Genomic DNA, 19,938 nt, shown 5'->3' on the forward strand with positions numbered 1-19,938 from the left:
AAAGGGGGGGGGGGGAGTGAGGCTATTTGCACTAGAGGAATTTGACCCCCAGTTGCATGATCACACAGTCCTTTGAAGCTGTGGGCGTCAGCCTGCCTCTGTGTGATCAGACGCAACTGCGTGTGAGTTGGGGGGGGGGTTGCCGTTTGTTTCCGATGCGCTTCAATGAGGAATCGATGAATCGCACCTCCACATTGAGGGCTCCCTATGGAGTGTGTGATGATGTGCATACTGAGAAGGGGGGGGACAACAGCATGGACTCGGGATGGCCTGATCAGACCATCCCGACACCATGAGAGCACGCTGGAGCAATCAGACAGGGGAAAGTCCGTCCGTGGGCCGTAGCAACCCGTTTGCTACCAGGCACTTTCCCCAGTGCCTGTTTACTCTGCTTCTGTGATAGAGCAACATGGGTTGCTGATGGCTGCGGGACGCTTCCCAAATGTTTGTGTCTGATCGCTCCCTTTAAATCCGCCCGGCATTCTCACCTAAGTCGGGGCTAATTGAGTGTATGATCGCAACCTGGGTGTACGTTACCAAGTGCAGGGCATAGTCGGGCCTGGCCTAGACTGCAAACTTCCTTGGTCTGGGCTAGCACACGCTCAGTAGTATCTTGTGGCGTGGGCAGGGGTCATTTGGGGGGGACGCAGGGGGACGCCATCCCCCCGGGTGAGGTGCGGGAGGGCGGGGCCTGGAGCTCCCTGCTGGTGCCCGCTGGAGGTCGCCGCCGGCTGTGGGGAGGACACACTTCCGGTGATGTCAGGGGGTGTGGCATATGCTAATGAGTTATGCTAATGAGTCCCCCTAGCTCTTTTTCTACTAAATGACCCCTGGGCGTGGGATATATGTATCAGCTCCCCCCTGTTTCCTCCTATGTGGGACTGGGTTTGTACATTAGTAATCATCGGTTGCTAAGAAGAGGGATCTGCCCAGAGGCAAATAGCAATGCCTATGAAGTCAAATGCTTTCAGTAGAGAGACCAGGCTTGATAGCCACCTTCTCCCCCACCCCACCCACCAAGAGACTGTGTGCCTTTAACTGGAAGAAAATCAGCCATTTGCCACAGTGCTGAATCTCCATGGGAAATTCTGGGTGATTCTGAATTGGGTTTTCCCTCCATCGTTTTACCGAACCCACCTTGGAACAGAAATTCTCCTCTGCATTGTATGCTGCTTTCGCTTTCTTTGATCATCAGATGTTATGGCACCCTGCCTCTGGCATTCACTCCACATTTTCTCAACACTGAGGAAAAGGTGCAGCTCAAAACCACATTCAAACACACCCCGGAGGTAACACTGTACTGACTGCAAAGTCACCCTGAACAGCCATAAAATCTATGCAGAAGGTACCATAAAGCCTGATGATCAAAGAAAGCAAAAGCAGCATGCAATGCAGAGGGGAATTTCTGTTCCAAGGTGGGTTTGGTAAAACAATGGAGGGAAAAGCTAGTGCAGAATCACCCACTGGGAAAAGCTGCAGCTGATATTGGCACAAAACATCTGTCAGGAAAAAGAATGACCTGCAGTGTGCCAGATCTCCTTTTGTTTTCTGTGTCCCTGAAAGCAGAGAACGGCCTCCGCCTTGCTACTACAACCGGCTGCTTCAGGCTGAAAGGAGAAGACTATCGAGGCAAGGCAAACACCACTTCAACAGGTGCCCCTTGCCAACGCTGGGACTCTCAGACGCCTCACCAGCACAGTTTCCTGCCTGAGAAATACGAGTGCAAGTAGGCTGGGGGTGTATATGTTTGGAAGCGTCTGTCACAAAGGGATGCTGTGGGTGAACTATGTGTATACTGAATCAGTGATCCATCTAACTCAGTCGTGGCTGTTCTCAGGAGTGGGGGGAGGAGTCTCAGATAGACAAAGAGTCTTTCCCACACCTGCTAGCTGACAGCCAAAGTCATTTAAAAATGCCACAAGGCTGAGGCACTCTTGTTCACCACCCTCCTTTGAGCCTTATCAAGTGCTGAAACAACCCCTCACAGCCATTTCAGCACCTGAAAAGGCCCTGGGGGGGGGGACAAGAGCACTATCCCGTGGGCCAGAAGAGGATCGAGTCCTCGCTGCCTTTTTAAATAACTTTAAAATGGTGGCAGCATCCCTGTTCTGTCACATCTTGTTTGGCCCTCTGATACTGTAAAGGAGATGTCATGGATTAACCCTGGAGTGTTCTCTAGTTCAGGACATAGATCTTCTTCTTTCCTTCTGGTGTGACTTTGGCCCTTTCTGCACTCTCCTTACCCTGGAATGTACTCTAGTTCAGGACATAGATCTTCTTTCCTTCTGGCGTGACTTTGGCCCTTTCCGCACTCTCCTTTGAATCCATGTTCACTGTGGTGTCCTCCAAGCAATTCTGCACTAAAACCGAGTTCAACCTTCTTTTGATTCTGGTTTCCCCCCCTATTCTGCATTACATCAGTGGTCAGCCCGGTTTCAGCCTGCTGTTGCCCCGGGGTTATTTGGATGCTGTTTTGCCCTGGACTTAAATTGCCTCACCTCGAACACTGAGAAAATCCAGAGTGGCAGGCATATGTGGAAAGGATTTGTCTGGGGAATAAATGCAGGACCTCTTTCACCCAAAGTGTGACCTCTCCCTGAAGAAATATGCCTGACTGAAGGACATCTCAGAGTATGAGGAATACATTACCTGTAGGAATGGAGTTGGAAGGGTTTATTCTACTAGGAGTTGCTGGATGTATAATGATCTCATGCGGTCACTACAGTCACTATGGTGGCCACTCTCACCATTTATAAGCTCTGTGTCTCTAACACACATTCAGTGGGTACAGCTTTTCATGCCACTGCCTCTCAATTCTACCAAAATCTGCCCCTGTGGAATTTCTGCCTGTCATACAACTGTCAATGACACAGTGACAGGGAATCAAATGAAAGCCTTATGGAGAGCTCCAGTTCAAACTCTGGGTAAACACACTGTGTGTTGTGTTTCTGAAGCATTTACCCCTGTAGCTGAAGCGTATGTTGCACATCAATAATGGTGATGGTGGGGAACTACCCGTGCCATATGTTGCTGATTTTGCATAAAATGTAACCCAACAGGTGGACTGTTTCCTGTTATCTCAGCCGCCTGTTCACTCTGCTTTCTAAATACAAGGTTTTCCAATTATTTCAAAGTATATACATTAAGCTTGTGCTGATTTCAGCTGTCTCCAGATTTCTGACATTGACATTGTAAACATCCACTTGAATGTCTGTGTTGCTTACTTCAGTGCTCCATAGTTTTAATGGTATAGTTGTCCAACCATTTTTCCCCACTGCACCATAACATTTGCCATCACTACAATCCTTTTCAGGTATTATGTTTCTGGTATTCCTATCTCATGTATTGGGAGATCATTCTATGCATTATCCTCATGGTCGTGCAATTGTAATTTTGTCTAAAAAAGGATAATGCACATATTTTCCAGCTCTGGTATACATGAACACAGACCGTCAGAAATCTGGGTTTCATATACCACATATTATGGCTGAAAAATATGCCTGCTGGCCTTGTCAGACAAAATGGTGATCACATGTACTGAGAAGATTACACATAACTCACTCTTTTGGTACGCATCAACTTTAGGTCCCTAATGAGTGATGGGCTCTGCTGCTGCCGTGCTTCTGGGAAACATTTTTTCCCCTCATTTTGCGAGAAGGCTGGTGGCTGTGCAAAGTGTTGCTTGCATCTGGGCTGAGGGCTGCCAACTGCCTGGAGAAAAAAAGTTCCATCCCTTTAACACAGGCTTAATGGGATGTTATGTAGCAAGTGGCATTATTTACCTCCGTGCCACAAAGATCTTTGGCTGCTCATTTCCATACATTAGGCTTCTGTTAAAGGGGCAGGGAATTTTTCTCCAGGCCTGTTGGCAATCCTGTCTGAGCCTATGCACCTGACACAGTTCCATTTCCCCAGCAAACAAGGACTTTATGAACCCACTCTTATAATGGCCACCTTGCATAATGCTGTAGTGAATAGGAAGTTCTTTTCTTTTTTTAGCCCCCCGTAGGGGATTTTTTTATTGCATTTTCTATAAGCAACAATGAAATTAGGGAAGGGATCTACATACTATAGGAGAAAGTAAAGAAAACCCACTAAAAACCCAAGAGATGGTGATCATACATAATGCTTGTAAAATTTGCTTTTAGCTTAAAATTTGATTAAAGTTCATTGGATGTGGTCAACCATAATCTTCATACTGAAATTAAAGCAAACCATAACACCTGCGCATCTGCCTTAATAAAAAGCAACTTAAGAAATGGTTAATAATCATTATAAAGAGTTCTAGAAACAATAGCAACTCAATATCTATCCTTTTTCTTGTTTTTGCCGCCCCAAATTCTGAATCTGAGTCCTTGTCCGAAGAGGCCACTGCTCCCTCGTCATCAGTCTCCTTGGTGCTGTCATCTTTCTCTTTGTCTTCTTCGCCTGCTGGTCGATTATGCTGCTGCAAAAACTCCAATGCCTTTTCAACAGAGTCAATTTTTTCTTTCTTATCCTTGAATTTGAAGATTATGCCTTTGGGCACATTCCATCTGTAGGGGATGTTATTTTTCTGAAGAAATAGTACCAAGTCTCTGAATTTCTTTCTTTTCTTTCTTATTTCAAACGGAATGTCTTTTAAAATTTTAATTTCTTTGTCCTTAATCTTCAAGGTTGTTCCACTTGTAGCTTTAAGAATTTGGTCTCTCACTTGTCTTCTGGAGAATCTCACCATCACTTCCCCGGGCAGATTATTCTTTCTTGTAAATTCAGAATACGACCTACAGATCATATCTATTTCACTTTGTAGTATATCCGCTTTAATATCTGTTACTGGGGCAATAGCATCACACATCACCAGCTTTAGATCTTCTCCTTTCTCCTGAGGAACTCCTTGAAATCTCAGGACATAGCTTGCTCTTTCCATATGCAGCTGCAATAAATGAGACTCGTCGGCTAGTCTCTTTTTCTCCATCACCTGCAGTTGTTTTTTCAGCTTCTTTGGTTTGACATCCACTTCTTTGAGCTCTTGCTCCGTTCTCGCCATTTTTTTTACAGTCTCATTAAGTTGAGTTTGTTGCATATCAGGCTTTTGATGCAGTGCCGTAACTTGTTCCAGCAGAGGGCGCAACACCTCAGTCAGCATCCTTTGAAGGTCTGCAGTCGTGTCCTGTCTAGGGACAGAACTCGCTGGGCTGGCACTTCCGGCAAGAGGCTTCAGTTTCGCTTGCTTGTCCTTCTCCTCCTTCTTCGGCGCCATGTTTGAGATTGTTTACTTTTCGTAAAAGTTATCAAAGTCTCTAGAATCCCTACAAGAGTCTGGTAAGTTCTTAGTCCTTTTATTTCAGTCCACCTTGTTTTATAGCCCGCTCCCCCTTTCTTCTTCTGTGCAAAGTTCATTTATTGTCTTATCGGGAGAGAGTCCCCCCCCCCGCTTCCCAAGGGGAGGCTTTCAGCTAGTTTTCAGGTGTTTTTGCTTGAACCTTGACTCACATTTCAATGATGAGACCGCTTTAAATCACAATTCGCTCGATCACCAAATGCTTGTCCCGGTGTGCGTTCCTAATTCCATTCGTGGACACTCTGTGGTGGGACTTTCAGGGCATGGAGAAGCCCCCCTTCACCAGCAAGTTGCCGGAGGAAGAGCTTTCCTAGCACCCCATGGCTGGGAGCCCAACATGAGGGCTCTGGGGGTGGTGCAGACAGTTGCACCCCCTCCCAGTTGCAGGCGCTGGCACACGTCTCCCAGAGCTCCGGGAGAACGCAGCCACCATAGCAGACGCCAAAACCAGAAGTCCAATGAATAGGAAGTTCTGTAAAGACCTAAGTACTGCCAACTGAGAAACAAAGCAATAATATTCTTGTTTCCTGTTCTAAAACAATGCAAAACTCAAAGGGGGGTAAGAGGAAGATGATGTGACCCAGGCCAGAAAACTCTCATTCCCTCTGGCTTCAAAACTGTCCCAAAGTATGGCTACCAGAAGTCCTGAAATCAGATAAAACAGCTTTCATTAGCACTACTCAGTGCCACAACTGCAATGCAGAGGCAACATGAGATACATGGCAATTAACATCCATAAGTAAGAGTGCTGAGGGATTCTAAAGAGTGCTAGAACCCCAAAAGTTGATTCCAGGATTTCTTGCAAGTGCTTTTGTACATTCGTGATGGTGAAGATGCTGTCTTGTGCCCCCTAGGGACCTGAAAGAGAATTACTGCCGGAACCCAGATGGCTCAGAGGCCCCTTGGTGCTTCACGACCCTTCGCAACCTGCGGATGGCTTTTTGCTTCCAGATTAAACGCTGTGCTGATGATGTGGAAGTGGAAGGTGAGGGCTGGCTGAGCTAATTTGTAGATGGAAGGCAGGCTGGCTCTTCCAGTAGGGATCCCCCCCCGGACTTCAGTTCCTGGAGATGCTTGCATAAGAATTATTGGTAATTCTTACACTACAAAAAAAATTACATAATACACATTTGGGACTGTGTTGTTGAGATGGGATAGAGGGACCCATGGCTTGAATGCTGGAGATACTGTTGATGTGGAAGGTGGACATATTTTGTCAGCACTCATGTGGGTCTCTTGTCTCCCTTCTTCCCAGATTGTTACTATGGAAATGGAGAAGAATATCAAGGCACTGTCAGTAAGACTCGGAAGGGAATCACATGTCAGAAGTGGTCAGAGCAGTCGCCTGACAAACCCCAGTGAGTGTTCAAGCCAGTGTGGAAAGGCTAAGGGTGAAGGTCTTTTTTCTTCCCCTGTGGGATGCAAGGAGAAAAGCCAGTATCAGATCATCAGTATGAGCTAGGAACTAGGTTGAAAGAGGTTCATGGCTCAATGGCGGAGCATCTGCTTTGCATGCAGAAGGTCCCATGTTCAATCCCCAGCGTCTCTGTTAAAAGGATCAGGTAGGAGGTGATGTGAAAGACCTCAGCCTGAGACCCTGGAGAGCTGCTGCCAGTCTAAGAAGACTGCACTGACCTTGATGGACCAAGGGTCTGATTCAGTATAAGGCAGCTTCCCGTGTTCGTGGTGTAATCCTCTTAATCTGTTAGAATGCTGCTGATGGTCCCTGTTTGCCTGACTCAGTCATTAGAGGAGCTGGAAACAGCCAATAGATAACTCAGATGCATGACACTCTCCTGCAGGGAAGGACCTGCATCAGGCCCATAGCCAGGATTTTTCATTTTGGGGGACCTTTTAAAAATTGGGGGGCACTGAGATTCACCTGTGGCCCCTGCCTGCTGCCCCACTTCTCCCCCCCCCCGGCATTTAAAAGGTCCTTTTAAATGCTTTGAGGGAGAAGCAGGGGCCATGTGAATTCACCGCTTGGAGTGCAGGTGCGTGCGGCCTCCTCCAGGTTCTCCCCAAAAGTCAGAGGGCCTTGGGAAGAAGTTGGGGGGGGCTGGGCTGGGAGGCCCCCACCGTAGCTATGGGCCTGACCTGTATACAAACTGTAAAGGACCTGGGGAGAAGGGAAGAAAGCTGGTATTCAGTCCACTGCTGTGGTTCCCTTTCCCATGTTCCTTAAGCTCCCAGCAGAGGTTGACTAACTGCCATAACACTCCATTGTTCCCTCCTGAAAACGAGTCACATAAGAGTGTGTTTCTAGGCTATAGATGGCTGTGAGAGACAGCAGAGATAGTGCTGCTAAGTGAGAAGCAGGAACAACCCGGAAACTGGTGGCCACCAGCCCTTGGGTTAAATAGCCCACCAATCCCAGGCTTTGGGGCCTCTAGCTACCAGCAGGCTCAGAAGGATCCTTTTTGCAAAGCCCACAAGCAAGAGAGCTGGAGCTTTTTGCCAATAACAAGATGGAACTAGCGCTAGAGGATACAAGGATCCAGAAGAAAAAGTGTGTGCAGGGGAGGGGGGGGAGATGAAATGAAGTATAATTGCTTTGTGAGAGTAGCTCAGATTGTGTGTTTTTTTCTTTATTCATATGAATTTGATTGTAGTAGCCAGGGGTTGGGGGGAAATTGCCTTATTCCTGGGGATGTAATCTTGCTGGGATAGCGGAGAATCTTCTTTTTGCAGCAATAAGAGGCTTCCAAATATCTGAATAATCTACAACAGATAACAAATAATGGCATATCTACAGCCTCAAAGAGCAACATTTTCGAAAGGACCAGAGGGTGTAACAGGACAGTAACTTGGAAATGTGCAGAAGGGATGATGTTCTGTCTTTGCATTAGGATCTTCCCTACCATCTTCCCCACTGTGCGTCTTGAAAAGAACTATTGTCGCAACCCTGACAATGACAGCCATGGACCCTGGTGCTACACAATGGACCCTAGAACCCAATTTGATTACTGTGCTATTAAGCCATGTGGTGAGTCTCTGATTCTATGGTGAAGTGAAGGACACTGTCACGGTGGCCTCTTTGCCAGCGACACTAGCTGCATCATCTCCCTTGAAGCATGCACAACCAAGAAGCATGTGCAGGCCCCACCCTGTCCTGGCCATTCTACAGCCTTTCTGCCAAGAAAGGGAAACTTGTCCCCCAGAAGGAGTTTTATGCCTCCTTCAGGGTGTTCTTCACTGTTGCATATAAGGCTTTTGGTTTGACATTCCCAGTTTACATTCTGTTATTGTTTTATGAATAACATTGGACATTTGAGATGTTGAATTGAAATGTGATACCTAAGTTTAGGTCAAAAATTTGTGTTTCAGCTTGACCCCATGCCCATTTCGGGGTGTGTGTGTCAGAAAGTACATCATAATGTGCTATTTCCCTTGAGATACTGGGATGGACTTTAGTACATACATGCCCAACATCATTCACAGGTCTGAAGTTCAATCTCTGCACCCATTTTCTAAAGTAGGGGTGACAGTGATGGAATTGAGGAAAGAGTTGGTGCTGAATGTTATTTTACATGAATTACAGCTTTGAGACCCAGTTTGGTGTAGTGGTTAAGTACGCGGACTCTAATCTGGGAGAACCGGGTTTGATTCCCCACTCCTCCATTTGCACCTGCTGGATGACCTTGGGCAAGCCATAGTTCTGTCAGAGGTGTTCTTGAAAAGAGCAGTTTCTGTCAGAGCTCTCTCAGCCCCACCTACCTCACGGGGTGTCTGTTGTGAGGAAGGGAAGGGAAAGGAGTTTGTAAGCTGCTCTGAGACTCTGTGTGAAGGGCAGGGTATAAATCCAATCTCCTCCTCCTCCTCCTCCTGTGAGAGCTATCAGTTTTGCTCTTTTAGAACTGCTATTCTGGCTCTAGTCATTGTAGAGATAAAAGTGAATACCTGATGGTTCAAAATTATGAGCAGTCAATGCAGTTTTATTCCACGTTTCCTCCTGGAAGCTCAGGGAAATATATGTAATTTATCCTCATAACAACCTTGTAAGGTAGGCTGAGAAGGGGAGTGACTGGTCCAAGAGTTTGCTGAGTGGGGGTCATGATGTGGCTGTCATGATGGGGACCTGAATGTCAGACAAGTTGCCTACCCTTGTCCATCACTTTGCTAAAGACTATTGTTATGTCCTCTGCGGTCTGCGGTTGGGGCCAAGGGTGAGGCCAGCTTCTCTTCTCTCACTCTGTAGCGCTGGTAACCCCTTGGTTAGAGCTCACCTGGGCCTGGTTTACATGGGCATGCCCATCACTCGTAGAACTTTCACACATCTTTAAATGAAGTACTTTTCAGTGGCTTCAGTCCATTTGTCAGGCATTACCTGTGATAAGCCAGTGCCGAGAAGTCAAGTGATGCACTTGCATATGTGAGCAACCTGTGTTTTGTTTCTTCAGCTGGTGACAAGAAGCCCTCCATCTTGCTGAACCCAGGTAAGCTGTCTGCGCACAGACTTGGGAGTTCTGTGGAATGAAATGATTTTGGTGAGAGGGGAGTGCAGCTGGCTGGAGAATTGGGAGTCCCCCCCCCCATCTCCATGCCGTTGTGTCAGTACTCTCCAGGCATGAGCGTGTGTGTTTTTAAAGCTACTCCAGGGGTATCACGCTTGACTTTGCAGACAATATAGTCTTTGAGCATTGCGGCAGAAGGGATGAGCGCTTGTACAACAGACGAAGTCGTATCATAGGGGGTCACATTGGAAACTCACCCTGGACTGTCAGCATCCGCAATCGGTGAGCATAATACAGGGGGCATTAGGGCAGGGGCCATAAGAAGACCTGAACAGCATGATGGGGAAAGGTCTTTAAGGGACTCCAGGCAGGTGACAATGACTGAGGGAACGGACACCTCAGCAGTCCCTGTTCTTAAAGGTGAGATTTCAGATCTGTGGCACATGCCTAAGCACCTTCGGCATTTTCCAAGGAGCAGAGTGCTGCAAAATGGGGAAGCATTTGGCAGCTGGTGGCCAGCTGATTACTCTTATAAGCTATTAGGTTGGTGGCCTGGCCAAATGAGGCCGTTTGCCTAAGCACAGATGCCACATCAGCTGTTGCATTGGCTGCAGAGGAAAGGATGCTGTTTGTGAAATATGAGAGGACTGGGTAAGAACTTAATGATATTGGGGGCCAAGTTGGGAAATGGGATCACGAAGAGGAAGCTGACTCTTTCTCTACTGCTATGTCTACTTTCTGGTATTCAGGAAAGGAATCCATTTCTGTGGAGGGTCGCTGGTGAAAGAACAGTGGGTTATCAGCACTCGCCAGTGTTTCTCCTCCTGGTAAGCATCTTCTTGGACTTCCCTCTGACACTGCTTCTTCGTATAATTCTTTTAGGTCCCTTGGAAGACCTGAGGCTGATCCTATTTTTGTTTTATTTGGCTTGAGTCTAATTCCTGATGTAACCAACTGCTGTAGGATTTGCTTGCCTCGCTCATAAAGTTGAGTGCACATCAGTTGGCATGAGTCATGTTTCCTAGAAGGAAGTAATCTCTGTATGGGAAAAAATGCCACACACAAAGCAGCCTTCCCTCTTCAAAACAGCCTCAGACTAACTCAACTTTATTTTTTTGGTATTTTGTGTATGTGTGTGTGTATGTGCTTATAAGAACATAAGAGATGCCAATGTTGGATCAGGCCAAAGGGCCATCTAGTCCAACACTCTGACACACAGTGGCCAAAAATACCAGGTGCCATCAGGAGGTCCACCAGTGGGGCCAGGACATTAGAAGCCCTCCCACTGTTGGCCCCCCCAAGCACCAAGAAGACAGAGCATCACTTGCCCCAGAGCCCCTATCTATATCTTGTGGCTAATAGCCACTGATGGACCTCTGCTCTATATGCCTATCTAATTCCCTTTTGAAGCCGTCCATGCTTGTAGCCGCCACCACCTCCTGTGCCAGTGAATTCCATGCTTGTGTGCCTGGATGTCATGGTGTCTTCTGGTGACCCCTAGGGCGGCTAGGACATTTCAGAGAGGTGGCTTGAAATTGCCTGCCTTTGTGTCCCAGCCCTGGTATTCCTTGGAGGTCTCCCATCCAAGTACTTGCCAGGGTCGGCCCTGCTTCGCTTTCCAGATCAGGCTTGCATGGTCTATCCAGATCAAGGCTAGATCAACACAAGTTTTTGAAGTGCCCAGTCTTCAACGTCTACAGGATCATTGCCAGTTTGTCCAGGAAATGCACATCCAGCTGACTTTTAAAGGCTAGGAACATGCTGCAGATGGCAGTTATGGGCAATATGATGACCAGTGATCAGATGAGAAGGTGTGTATGTGGGTGGGGGGGAGCAGAAGAGAAGAGCCAGGACTTGTAAGTTGCAGGGAATAGTTTCTTTCACGTATTATAGTGCAACATCCATCCATCCATCCATCCATCCAGGTTTTTAACATCTAGTAGTTAGCTGCAAGAAGGAAGGTAAAATCCCGCTTGCTTTTTCTAAGGCAGATGTGTTTTGGAAGCTGCTATGGAGAGCAGGAATCCTTGGCAGCCCTATGGAAACTTTTGTGTCTCTTTTTTACAGTGATGCTGACTTATCGGGGTATGAAGTCTGGCTTGGTACTCTCTTTAAGAACCCTGGTCCTAATGACCCCGACAAACAAGCCATACCCATCCTTAAGATTGTCTGTGGACCCTCTGAATCTCTTCTGGTGATGCTGAAATTAGAGAGGTATGTGGCTTTGGGGAGGATTTTGTATCCCCTACAGAGTGAATATGGCTTCTGTGTTTTGTGTACTATGATGCGGGGAAGAGACACCTTTTTTTGTTTGCTCCCCGTAGGGGATTTTTTTATGGCATTTCCTATAAACTACAACAAAATTAGGAAGGGGATCTACAAACTATAGGAGAAAGTAAAGAAAACCCACTAAAAACCCAAGAGATGGTGGCCATACATACTGCTTAACAAGTTAGCTTTTATGGAGCAGACACTTTCTTGTGCGAGTGTTCTAATTACCTACTGCACTAAAATTTGGAGTCTTTGATTTATGTCCTGGAGACACTATGCTCGTTGCCTTGAAGAAACCAAATGGATATTTTAAGGATTTCAAAAAAAAAACCCGCCCCCTTGCTGTGGAATTTAGGATGTGTTGAAGTGCCAAGGCAGCAGGGAGTGTCTAGAAGTGTCGGGAAGTTCCAGATTAGTGAGTGTAATGTCACAGTCCGTGTTAGGATTGTTAATGATCAGGTTATTGGGTGGCAGCTGGTAAGGGTGGTGGCATGCCGCAGAAGGGAGCTGATAGTAAGGGTTCTGTGATATGATGTGATAAGGGTGGCCAAGAGTAAATCTGGAAGCAGCCTTCATTTGCAAGTCTGGTAAGCTGGTTGTTGTAGATGATGACCTCAAGAAGAGAACCTACCAATTCCACAGCATGACAACTGCAGCCTGGAAGGAACCTCATGGGTCATCAAGGGCAGCTCCTGCCGACAGTTGGAATTCTGCCGCAAAGCTATATGCCTCATCATCATCCTTGGACAGGCTTCTATGTCATTCCCTCTAAATTAATCAAAATAAATGCTTTAGAAATGCTTCTAAAGTAGCTTAGTGCCAGAAGTGATAATTTCACTATCCTAGATGGTTTCACTATCCTAGATGGTTTCCACATAGAAACAGGCTTGCGTGGTTTCTCTTGTTACCAATGAGGCTGCCAATACAGTGCCGTGACAGTGGAGCTTTCACATGGCAGGTTCCCTTACAGTTTCACTGCCCCAGCCCCCTAGCAGTGGGGGACTGAGCCCGTTCGCGGGGAGGGCGGATTATAAATTTAAATAAATAAATATCTTCCATCCTCTGGGGCACTGGGGCTTCTTCATTTAAAAAAAAAATCATTTTCATATCATTATATCAATATACTGCTATAACAGTAAGTGTAACCCCTCTGACAGCACTCATTCATTCAGTGCTTTCCCAGCCGCACCGGCTCCAGGTTGAATACTGGATCAGATTTAAGGTTCTGGTTTTAACCTTGAGGGCCCTAAACGGTGTAGGTCCAACATATCTATGGGACCACCTCTCCTGATATACTTGCAGGAGAGCATTATACGCTGGGGAGAAGACCCTCCTGGTGATCCCTGTCCTGAAAGATATCTAACTGTCCTCAACCAAAGTCAGAGCCTTTTCAGCCCTGCCACCGGCCTGGTGGAACTCTCTGCCAATTGACACCCGTGCAGTTCCACAGGGCCTGTAAGACAGAGATGCTCCACCAGGCCTATGGTTGAGGACAGCAATGGCTTTTCATCGAGCCTGGCCTCCTCTCTCTCTCCTCTCCCCTCATGGGGCATGGACATCAACTGGTTTTTACACACTATCTGAAACAGTTATAGGATTTGTTTTTTTTTTTAATGGTTTTAATCCAATTGTAAATGTATTTATAGGAGCTGCGGTGGCTCAAGTGGTTAAGACGCTGAACTGCAGGCTGTGGAAAGTCGGTAGTTCAGCAGTTCGAGACCAGAGTGTGCCGCATGATGGAGTGAGCTCCCGTCTCTAGTTCCAGCTCCTGCCAACCTAGCAGTTCGAAAGCAGGAAATTGCAAGTAGATAAATAGGTACCACTTTGGTGGGAAGGGAACAGCGTTCCGTGCGCCTTGGCGTTTAGTCATGCCGGCCACATGACCACAGAAACGTCTTCGGACAGCGCTGGCTCTTCGGCTTTGAAACGGAGATGAGCACCGCAACCCTTGAGTCGGATTCGACTGGCTTTCAAGCAAGGGAACCTTTTCCTTTACCTTTAAATGTATTTATTGAACTGTCATTCACCACCCTAAGCCCTACACCTAGGGGAGGGTGGTGTATAAATCAAATAAATAAAAGAAACAAAATATCACTGCAAATGGAAGGGGCTGGCAAGTCTAAAAATAGAGAGGTTACACTTACTGTTATAATAGTATATCACTATAACAATATGAAATTGACTTTTTTTTTTTAAAGACCCTGAATAGTGGGAGGAGGAAATGGCTGCTGTAGGGATAGGGTCAGGGAAAATCCAAGCTTTCCCACCCGCAAAGTAGCATCTACGCTTTACTGCGATCTTTCCCAAAACATCGCAGCGAAGCATGTTTGCAAAAAAATTGGAGAAAAGCCCGGGAAACTCCAGGAGATGCACAGTGCACCACAATGCTGTGGGGAAACAGTGCAGGGGAAACACCCTATGCAGATAATCCATAAGGAAATGGCCCTACCAAGCAACCGTATTCCAGGGTTCTGAGGAGACAAAGCAAAAGACTGGCACGTGGGCAGAAAAACAGCATGGAGTTACCCTGGAACTCCATGACTGAGGTGAAAGGAAGCCTTTTCAGAGATGTTGCATTAGACATGCAAACAGTTTCCACATATGTTGTTTGCCTCACATTCAATGCAGTGAGGAAACAGCCATCCTTCTTGCTTCCTCTCAGCATCGTGATGCATTTGTGCATCTCCCATAGTTTCCCTGGTTTTTGTTTGATCTTTCCCAAACTTGTTTGGCTCCAAAGTTTTGGGAAATATCACAGAAAAGCTAGATGGCTGCTGTGCGGCTAAGAAAGTTTGGATTTTCCCAGGCCCATTCTTTTATTTTATTATGAAGAAAGTTGGTAATTCAGAGCCTGATACATATCTTGGTATAAGGGTATATCAATATAGCACTACTCAATTCCTGATTTTAAAAACAACTACCAGGGATGCCTGCTGTGTGGAAGCTCTGTGGCCGCTGTACTGTATTAGCAGTCGTGGCTGGAAAACTACAGAAGCCTGTTCCTGTGTGGGAAATACCCGAGGCTGGCGGCGCATGGTTCTCCCCTCAAACAGGGCCAGAAATAGAATGGATTTTACAGGAGGGGAGGCTCCCCTGACCTTTGTTTAGTGAGGGTGGCAAAGGTGGTGGTGTTAAGGCCGTAGGTCTCTGAGTATAATGAATGAAGAGAGGGAGAGAATTTTTGTCTGAGAGCTTTTTAAATATAGACTCACGTAGATCTTGCCATTTACTTTGCTCACTATCTCATCTAAGAACCTGGTATGTGGGCAGAAAAACAGCATGGAGTTACCCACCCTGGAACTTCATGACTAAGGTGAAAGGAACTTAATGACTAAGGTTGTTTGCCCCACGTTCAAATTTATATTTATATGGGCCTTCCCTTGCACTGCTGCCAACTTGTGTTATCTTTCATGCACCTGTTCCCCCCAGTACTAGTTACCACCCACCTGTAAATATATGTGGAACTTGCACGGGAGCAGATGGAGATGGATTGGTTAAATGGTGCTATCTATTGTGTTCTGTGTATTGTTAATTAATTATTTGTATTGTTACTTGGGTTTTAAGAATTGTTGTTTTATATGTTGGACTATGTTGTTCATTGTTCTCTTGTAACCTGTCCTGAGCCTGCTTGCAGGGGAGGGTGGGCACGAAGCCAAATAAACAAACATGATCTGTCTATTATCTACGTGTAGTAGAAATTTGATGTTTTCATCCTGTAGGTCAATTCAGTTGTGGAAGTCTAACAATTGATTTTTATCACCCACACACAGCAAAAAGGCATCATCTAAACAGCGCCATCATTTGGCTAGTTTAAAAAGGATTGTTGGAAGAATATAAGAACATAAGAGAAGCCAATGTTGGATTAGGCTATGGCCCATCCAGTCCAACACTGTCACACAGTGGCCAAAAATACCAGGTGCCATCAGGAGGTCCAGCAGTGGGGCCAGGACACTAGAAGCCCTCCCACTGTTGCCCCCCCCCAAGCACCAAGAATACAGAGCATCACTTGCCCCAGACTGAGAGTTCCTATCTATACCTTGTGGCTAATAGCCACTGACCTCTGCTCCATATGTTTATCCAATTCCCTCTTGAAGCCATCCATGCTTGTAGCCGCCGCCACCTCTTGTGGCAGTGAATTCCATGTGTTAATTACTCTTTGGGTGAAGAAGTACTTCCTTTTATCCATTCTACCCCGACTGCTCAGCAATTTTATAGAGTGCCCTCAAGTTCTTGTATTGTGAATTGCTCCTCAAAGTGACTCATATACAAATTGTCAGTCTCTGAAGCCATAGACCCCATATAAAAATTCTCTTGTAAGATGATAGCCACCATACAAAATATATTAAGAACAACTGTCAGCTGATCAGACGTAGGCAAAATTGTACCAAACTGGATTATTTTCATGAAAAGGCATCAATTTTAATTGACAGTTTAGCAGCCATAGGATATCCACAGCCAGTCTTGTAGTGAGCCTACTCTAAGGCCTTTTTATCTCTATTATATTCAGTAAGGAAAAAAGTTGACCTTGGGAGGGTTACTTGCTGCCTGACTTACTGCAGCTGCATGTTCATCTGAAGAAAAGCAAATCTAGGAACTGGAACACACATCTTATGTGTGACAAAAGTCGATTCATCTCTTTTAACAGAACATACAATGTGGGAGATCAATTGACACACATTAACATCTGTCTTGCTGTCAACACTCAATAGACTTTACCAGGAACTGCTCTTCCACAGGGGCTTTTTTCCTGTGGGAACTGCATGTATTGTTAAGTACACCTGTAGTATGAAAGTTTTCATAAATCCTGTAGATTATATATTGTATGAACTTCACTACATGCAGCTCCAATTAGCAGGTAAATTGTGCCATCAAATGTCCTTGTCATAAGTTCTGTGTTAGCAAAACATCGAGGAATTTAAAAACTCGTATTGCAGAAGAACATAACACTCTATATTTAGAGATTAGTTTTATTTCATGTTTTTCAAACCTGTTGGCCTGTGTATTATTATGTGATATTTTATGCTTGGGGCAGATGATTTTAACCATGTGTGTTTGACTGTGTGTGTTGGTGGATGGAGCTCTATATTGCTTTGCTCAGGTGTGTACGTTTTGTTGTCTGCAACGTGATTATATGTATAGTCACTGGGATTTTTCGACTTACGTCGTGTTCTTGCTGGTGCTCATTCATTCAGGTTTCTTCTAATGTGTTTTCAGTATCTTATATTTTGACGTGTTTTCATATGATTTTATTTATATTCCTTCTATAGCATGTTTCAGATCCCCTGATGAAGCCACAGTGAAATGCAAGGGGCCTTTTTAGTATTCCATCAATCAGTGTTTTCTTTCCCACTGCACAGCTGGCATGTGTCTTTCATCTCAGTGATTGGTGCAGCCCTCTTTTTTCTTTTTGCTGTTTATGTCAAATCTGTCGCCATGTGCACCAGTAAGCATTTACAGTGGCCTGCGAAAAGCTTACTCCTGGACAGAGAGGCTGCTGTCGCCCACACTCGGCTGGCTACGAGCAGGGTTTTGAGGCAGGCAGCGCTTTGTGAATGAATTTATGCTTCCCGCCCCTCTCTCTGCAGACCAGCAGTTCTGAATCCACGTGTGGAATTGATCTGTCTCCCGCCTGAGCAGTACATTGTGCCTGAGAATACCAAGTGTGAGATCGCAGGATGGGGTGAGACCAGAGGTACCAAAGAGGCTGGGGAAAAGGAAAGGGGAGGGTCTTGGTGGTGGGGGGGAGAATTGTGGTTTGCATTCACCCTTCCAATCACCATTCTACTGTATTGTGGCTGCTCTAGAGTAAGTATTGCCTCCTCCTACTCTCTCTCCCTGCTTCAACAGTCTAGAGCTACAGTATAGCTTGTCTCTCTCTTCTACACTTTGGTCCTACAGTTCACTCATACATAGTTTCTCTGTGAAATGGCTCTGTCTCAGAGGATGGATGAGTTACCCCTGATGCCCTGGCCTAGCCTAAGTGCAAGTCCTGCAGGCCATCTCATCAGACCTGACAGTGCACATCCCTAAGCCTCTGTTTCTGCCTCTTCCCTCCAACCCACAGGGACTGGCAATGAAAATATGCTCCATGTGGCTGAGTTACATGTCATGAACAATCAGGAGTGCAAAGTGGCACTTCGGGGCCGCATGAAGGAGAGCGACTTGTGTACACAGCCCCTGCAGATAGGTGTGGGGGCCTGCGAGGTAAGCAAGGCAAAGATTTGGGGACTGAATTTAGCTGCACGTGGCAAGTCTGAGCGGTGGGAGGCAAGGAAGGAAAAAGGGTTTCCAAGAGAGTAGGGGTTGTTAGTGAGCAGAAAGAGGAGGACAAAGGGGGAGGCAGGGGAAAGGCTGAGACAGACAAGCAACAGGAAACTGTCCTTTTATTGGAGAAGGGGCAGGATATGAAAATAAAGCAGCTCATGAATGTATCTGAGCAAATTCCAGGAACAGGAAAAACCGACACAGGAACTTGGAAGAGTCCAAGTGATGTCTTGAGAGGTGAAGCAGCTGTCTGTGCTGTCTGCTCCAGGCTAGGAGTTGCTGTTACAGGAACTGTCTCTTGTTCTCCTGACCAGGGTGACTTTGGAGGCCCCTTGGCCTGCCTGACGCACGACTGCTGGGTGCTGGAGGGCGTGATCACCCCATCCCGTGTGTGTGCTCGCAAAGACAAGCCTGCCCTCTTCACCCGCGTCTCCCTCTACGTTGACTGGATCAACAAAGTGATGAAGTTGAGCTGAGTTTGCTGGAACCGTCCTGAAGCTGGGCCCCACTCCAGGTTTTGAGAGCCCCTGGACAAGAGGCCCTCCAGTACACGGACTTCTTTTTCTTGTGCAATAAGTGCATGCATATACCTGTGAGTGTGTGCACGTGCAAACACACCCACCCACAAACTCTTTTGCCCTTGTTTCTTTCAGCCTCATTACTGCCAGCAGAGGCATCAGTTATGTGAAAAAGCTGTGCTGTGCTACTTCCAGCACTCTTCCCATAAGAGATATGAGAAGAGGAGGCCTCTGGGGCCATCTTGAAGGGACCCTCTGGCAGTCCTCCAATTCCCAGTGGGCAGGGGTGGACCAAATGTTCACAGGGTCCCTTCTCCAAGGCCATATGTGACCTTGCTGAACTTTGATGGAGAGTTAGGCAGGAACAATCCTCCCCCACCCCACTTGCCAAGGGACTTCCCATTCTTGAGGTACAAGTCCTCTATTTGACATCAGTGTCATCAAACCAGAAGAAGCTTCTGAAGTCTGAAAGTGCCTTTGGGGCCATTTATACCAGCAGCATCTGTCCCCCCTGGAGTAATTCTTTCCTGCAAATGCTATAATAATTCTGACTCTTGTTTCCTGCTTCTTAAAGAAGAACTATCGTCATTGTAGCAGTGAAGAAACAACAAATCAGCTTATCTCCAAACTGACACAATATTCATTTATTTAAATGTATTTCCTTTAAAGATGGATTCAAGGTTTTGTTTGTACAGTAGTTTAGAGCACGTATATTACCAAAATGTTTGAACAAAAAGAATTGAGATGTAAAGGGGCAGACATATGCCTCCCTCTAAGCATATCCACTGTCTGATAAATACAGTCCTAGCAGAAAAACAATCTGGGAGGTATGTCTTGCATTTCAAAATATAGAAATCTAATTTTCCCTTAAAGTACCTCTTAGTTTTATGTTTAACACAAGAATTGTGTTCCACAGGGGTCTCCAATATTTTTGAGCCTGCAGTTGCTGCTAACAACATTATTTTATTCTCCACAGCCAATAAGAAGCCCTCCTAGACAGGAGCCCCACTTGGTTCCACCCTCTTTCTACAAACACTTCCTGGACACCAGGAAAAATGTTGGTGGGTACCCCTGGTCTTAGGAGTTGTGGTGGCTCAAGTGGTTAAGA

General features: G+C 46.2%; 1 protein-coding gene across 2 annotated transcripts in view; it reads left to right on the forward strand.

The window, feature by feature from the left end:
- Nucleotides 1-19,690, forward strand: part of MST1 (macrophage stimulating 1) — a 40,440-nt gene extending 20,750 nt beyond the window's left edge. The window contains exons 8-18 of one of the 2 annotated variants that reach the window (XM_015420996.1): nucleotides 1,564-1,726; nucleotides 6,178-6,308; nucleotides 6,579-6,681; nucleotides 8,173-8,309; nucleotides 9,724-9,759; nucleotides 9,945-10,059; nucleotides 10,527-10,604; nucleotides 11,845-11,991; nucleotides 17,634-17,740; nucleotides 18,113-18,252; nucleotides 18,627-19,690. In XM_015420996.1, coding sequence (XP_015276482.1) covers nucleotides 1,564-1,726; nucleotides 6,178-6,308; nucleotides 6,579-6,681; nucleotides 8,173-8,309; nucleotides 9,724-9,759; nucleotides 9,945-10,059; nucleotides 10,527-10,604; nucleotides 11,845-11,991; nucleotides 17,634-17,740; nucleotides 18,113-18,252; nucleotides 18,627-18,788 — 1,319 coding nt within the window. In that variant the 3' untranslated portion in view covers nucleotides 18,789-19,690. The remainder of the gene's footprint in view (nucleotides 1-1,563; nucleotides 1,727-6,177; nucleotides 6,309-6,578; nucleotides 6,682-8,172; nucleotides 8,310-9,723; nucleotides 9,760-9,944; nucleotides 10,060-10,526; nucleotides 10,605-11,844; nucleotides 11,992-17,633; nucleotides 17,741-18,112; nucleotides 18,253-18,626) is intronic. The other variant, XM_015420997.1, reaches the window with a different exon arrangement.
- The last annotated feature ends 248 nt before the right edge of the window (nucleotides 19,691-19,938 follow it).

The sequence above is a fragment of the Gekko japonicus genome, unplaced genomic scaffold, assembly GCF_001447785.1.
Source record: "Gekko japonicus isolate JY-2015 unplaced genomic scaffold, Gekko_japonicus_V1.1 scaffold3599, whole genome shotgun sequence".
NCBI lineage: Eukaryota > Metazoa > Chordata > Lepidosauria > Squamata > Gekkonidae > Gekko > Gekko japonicus.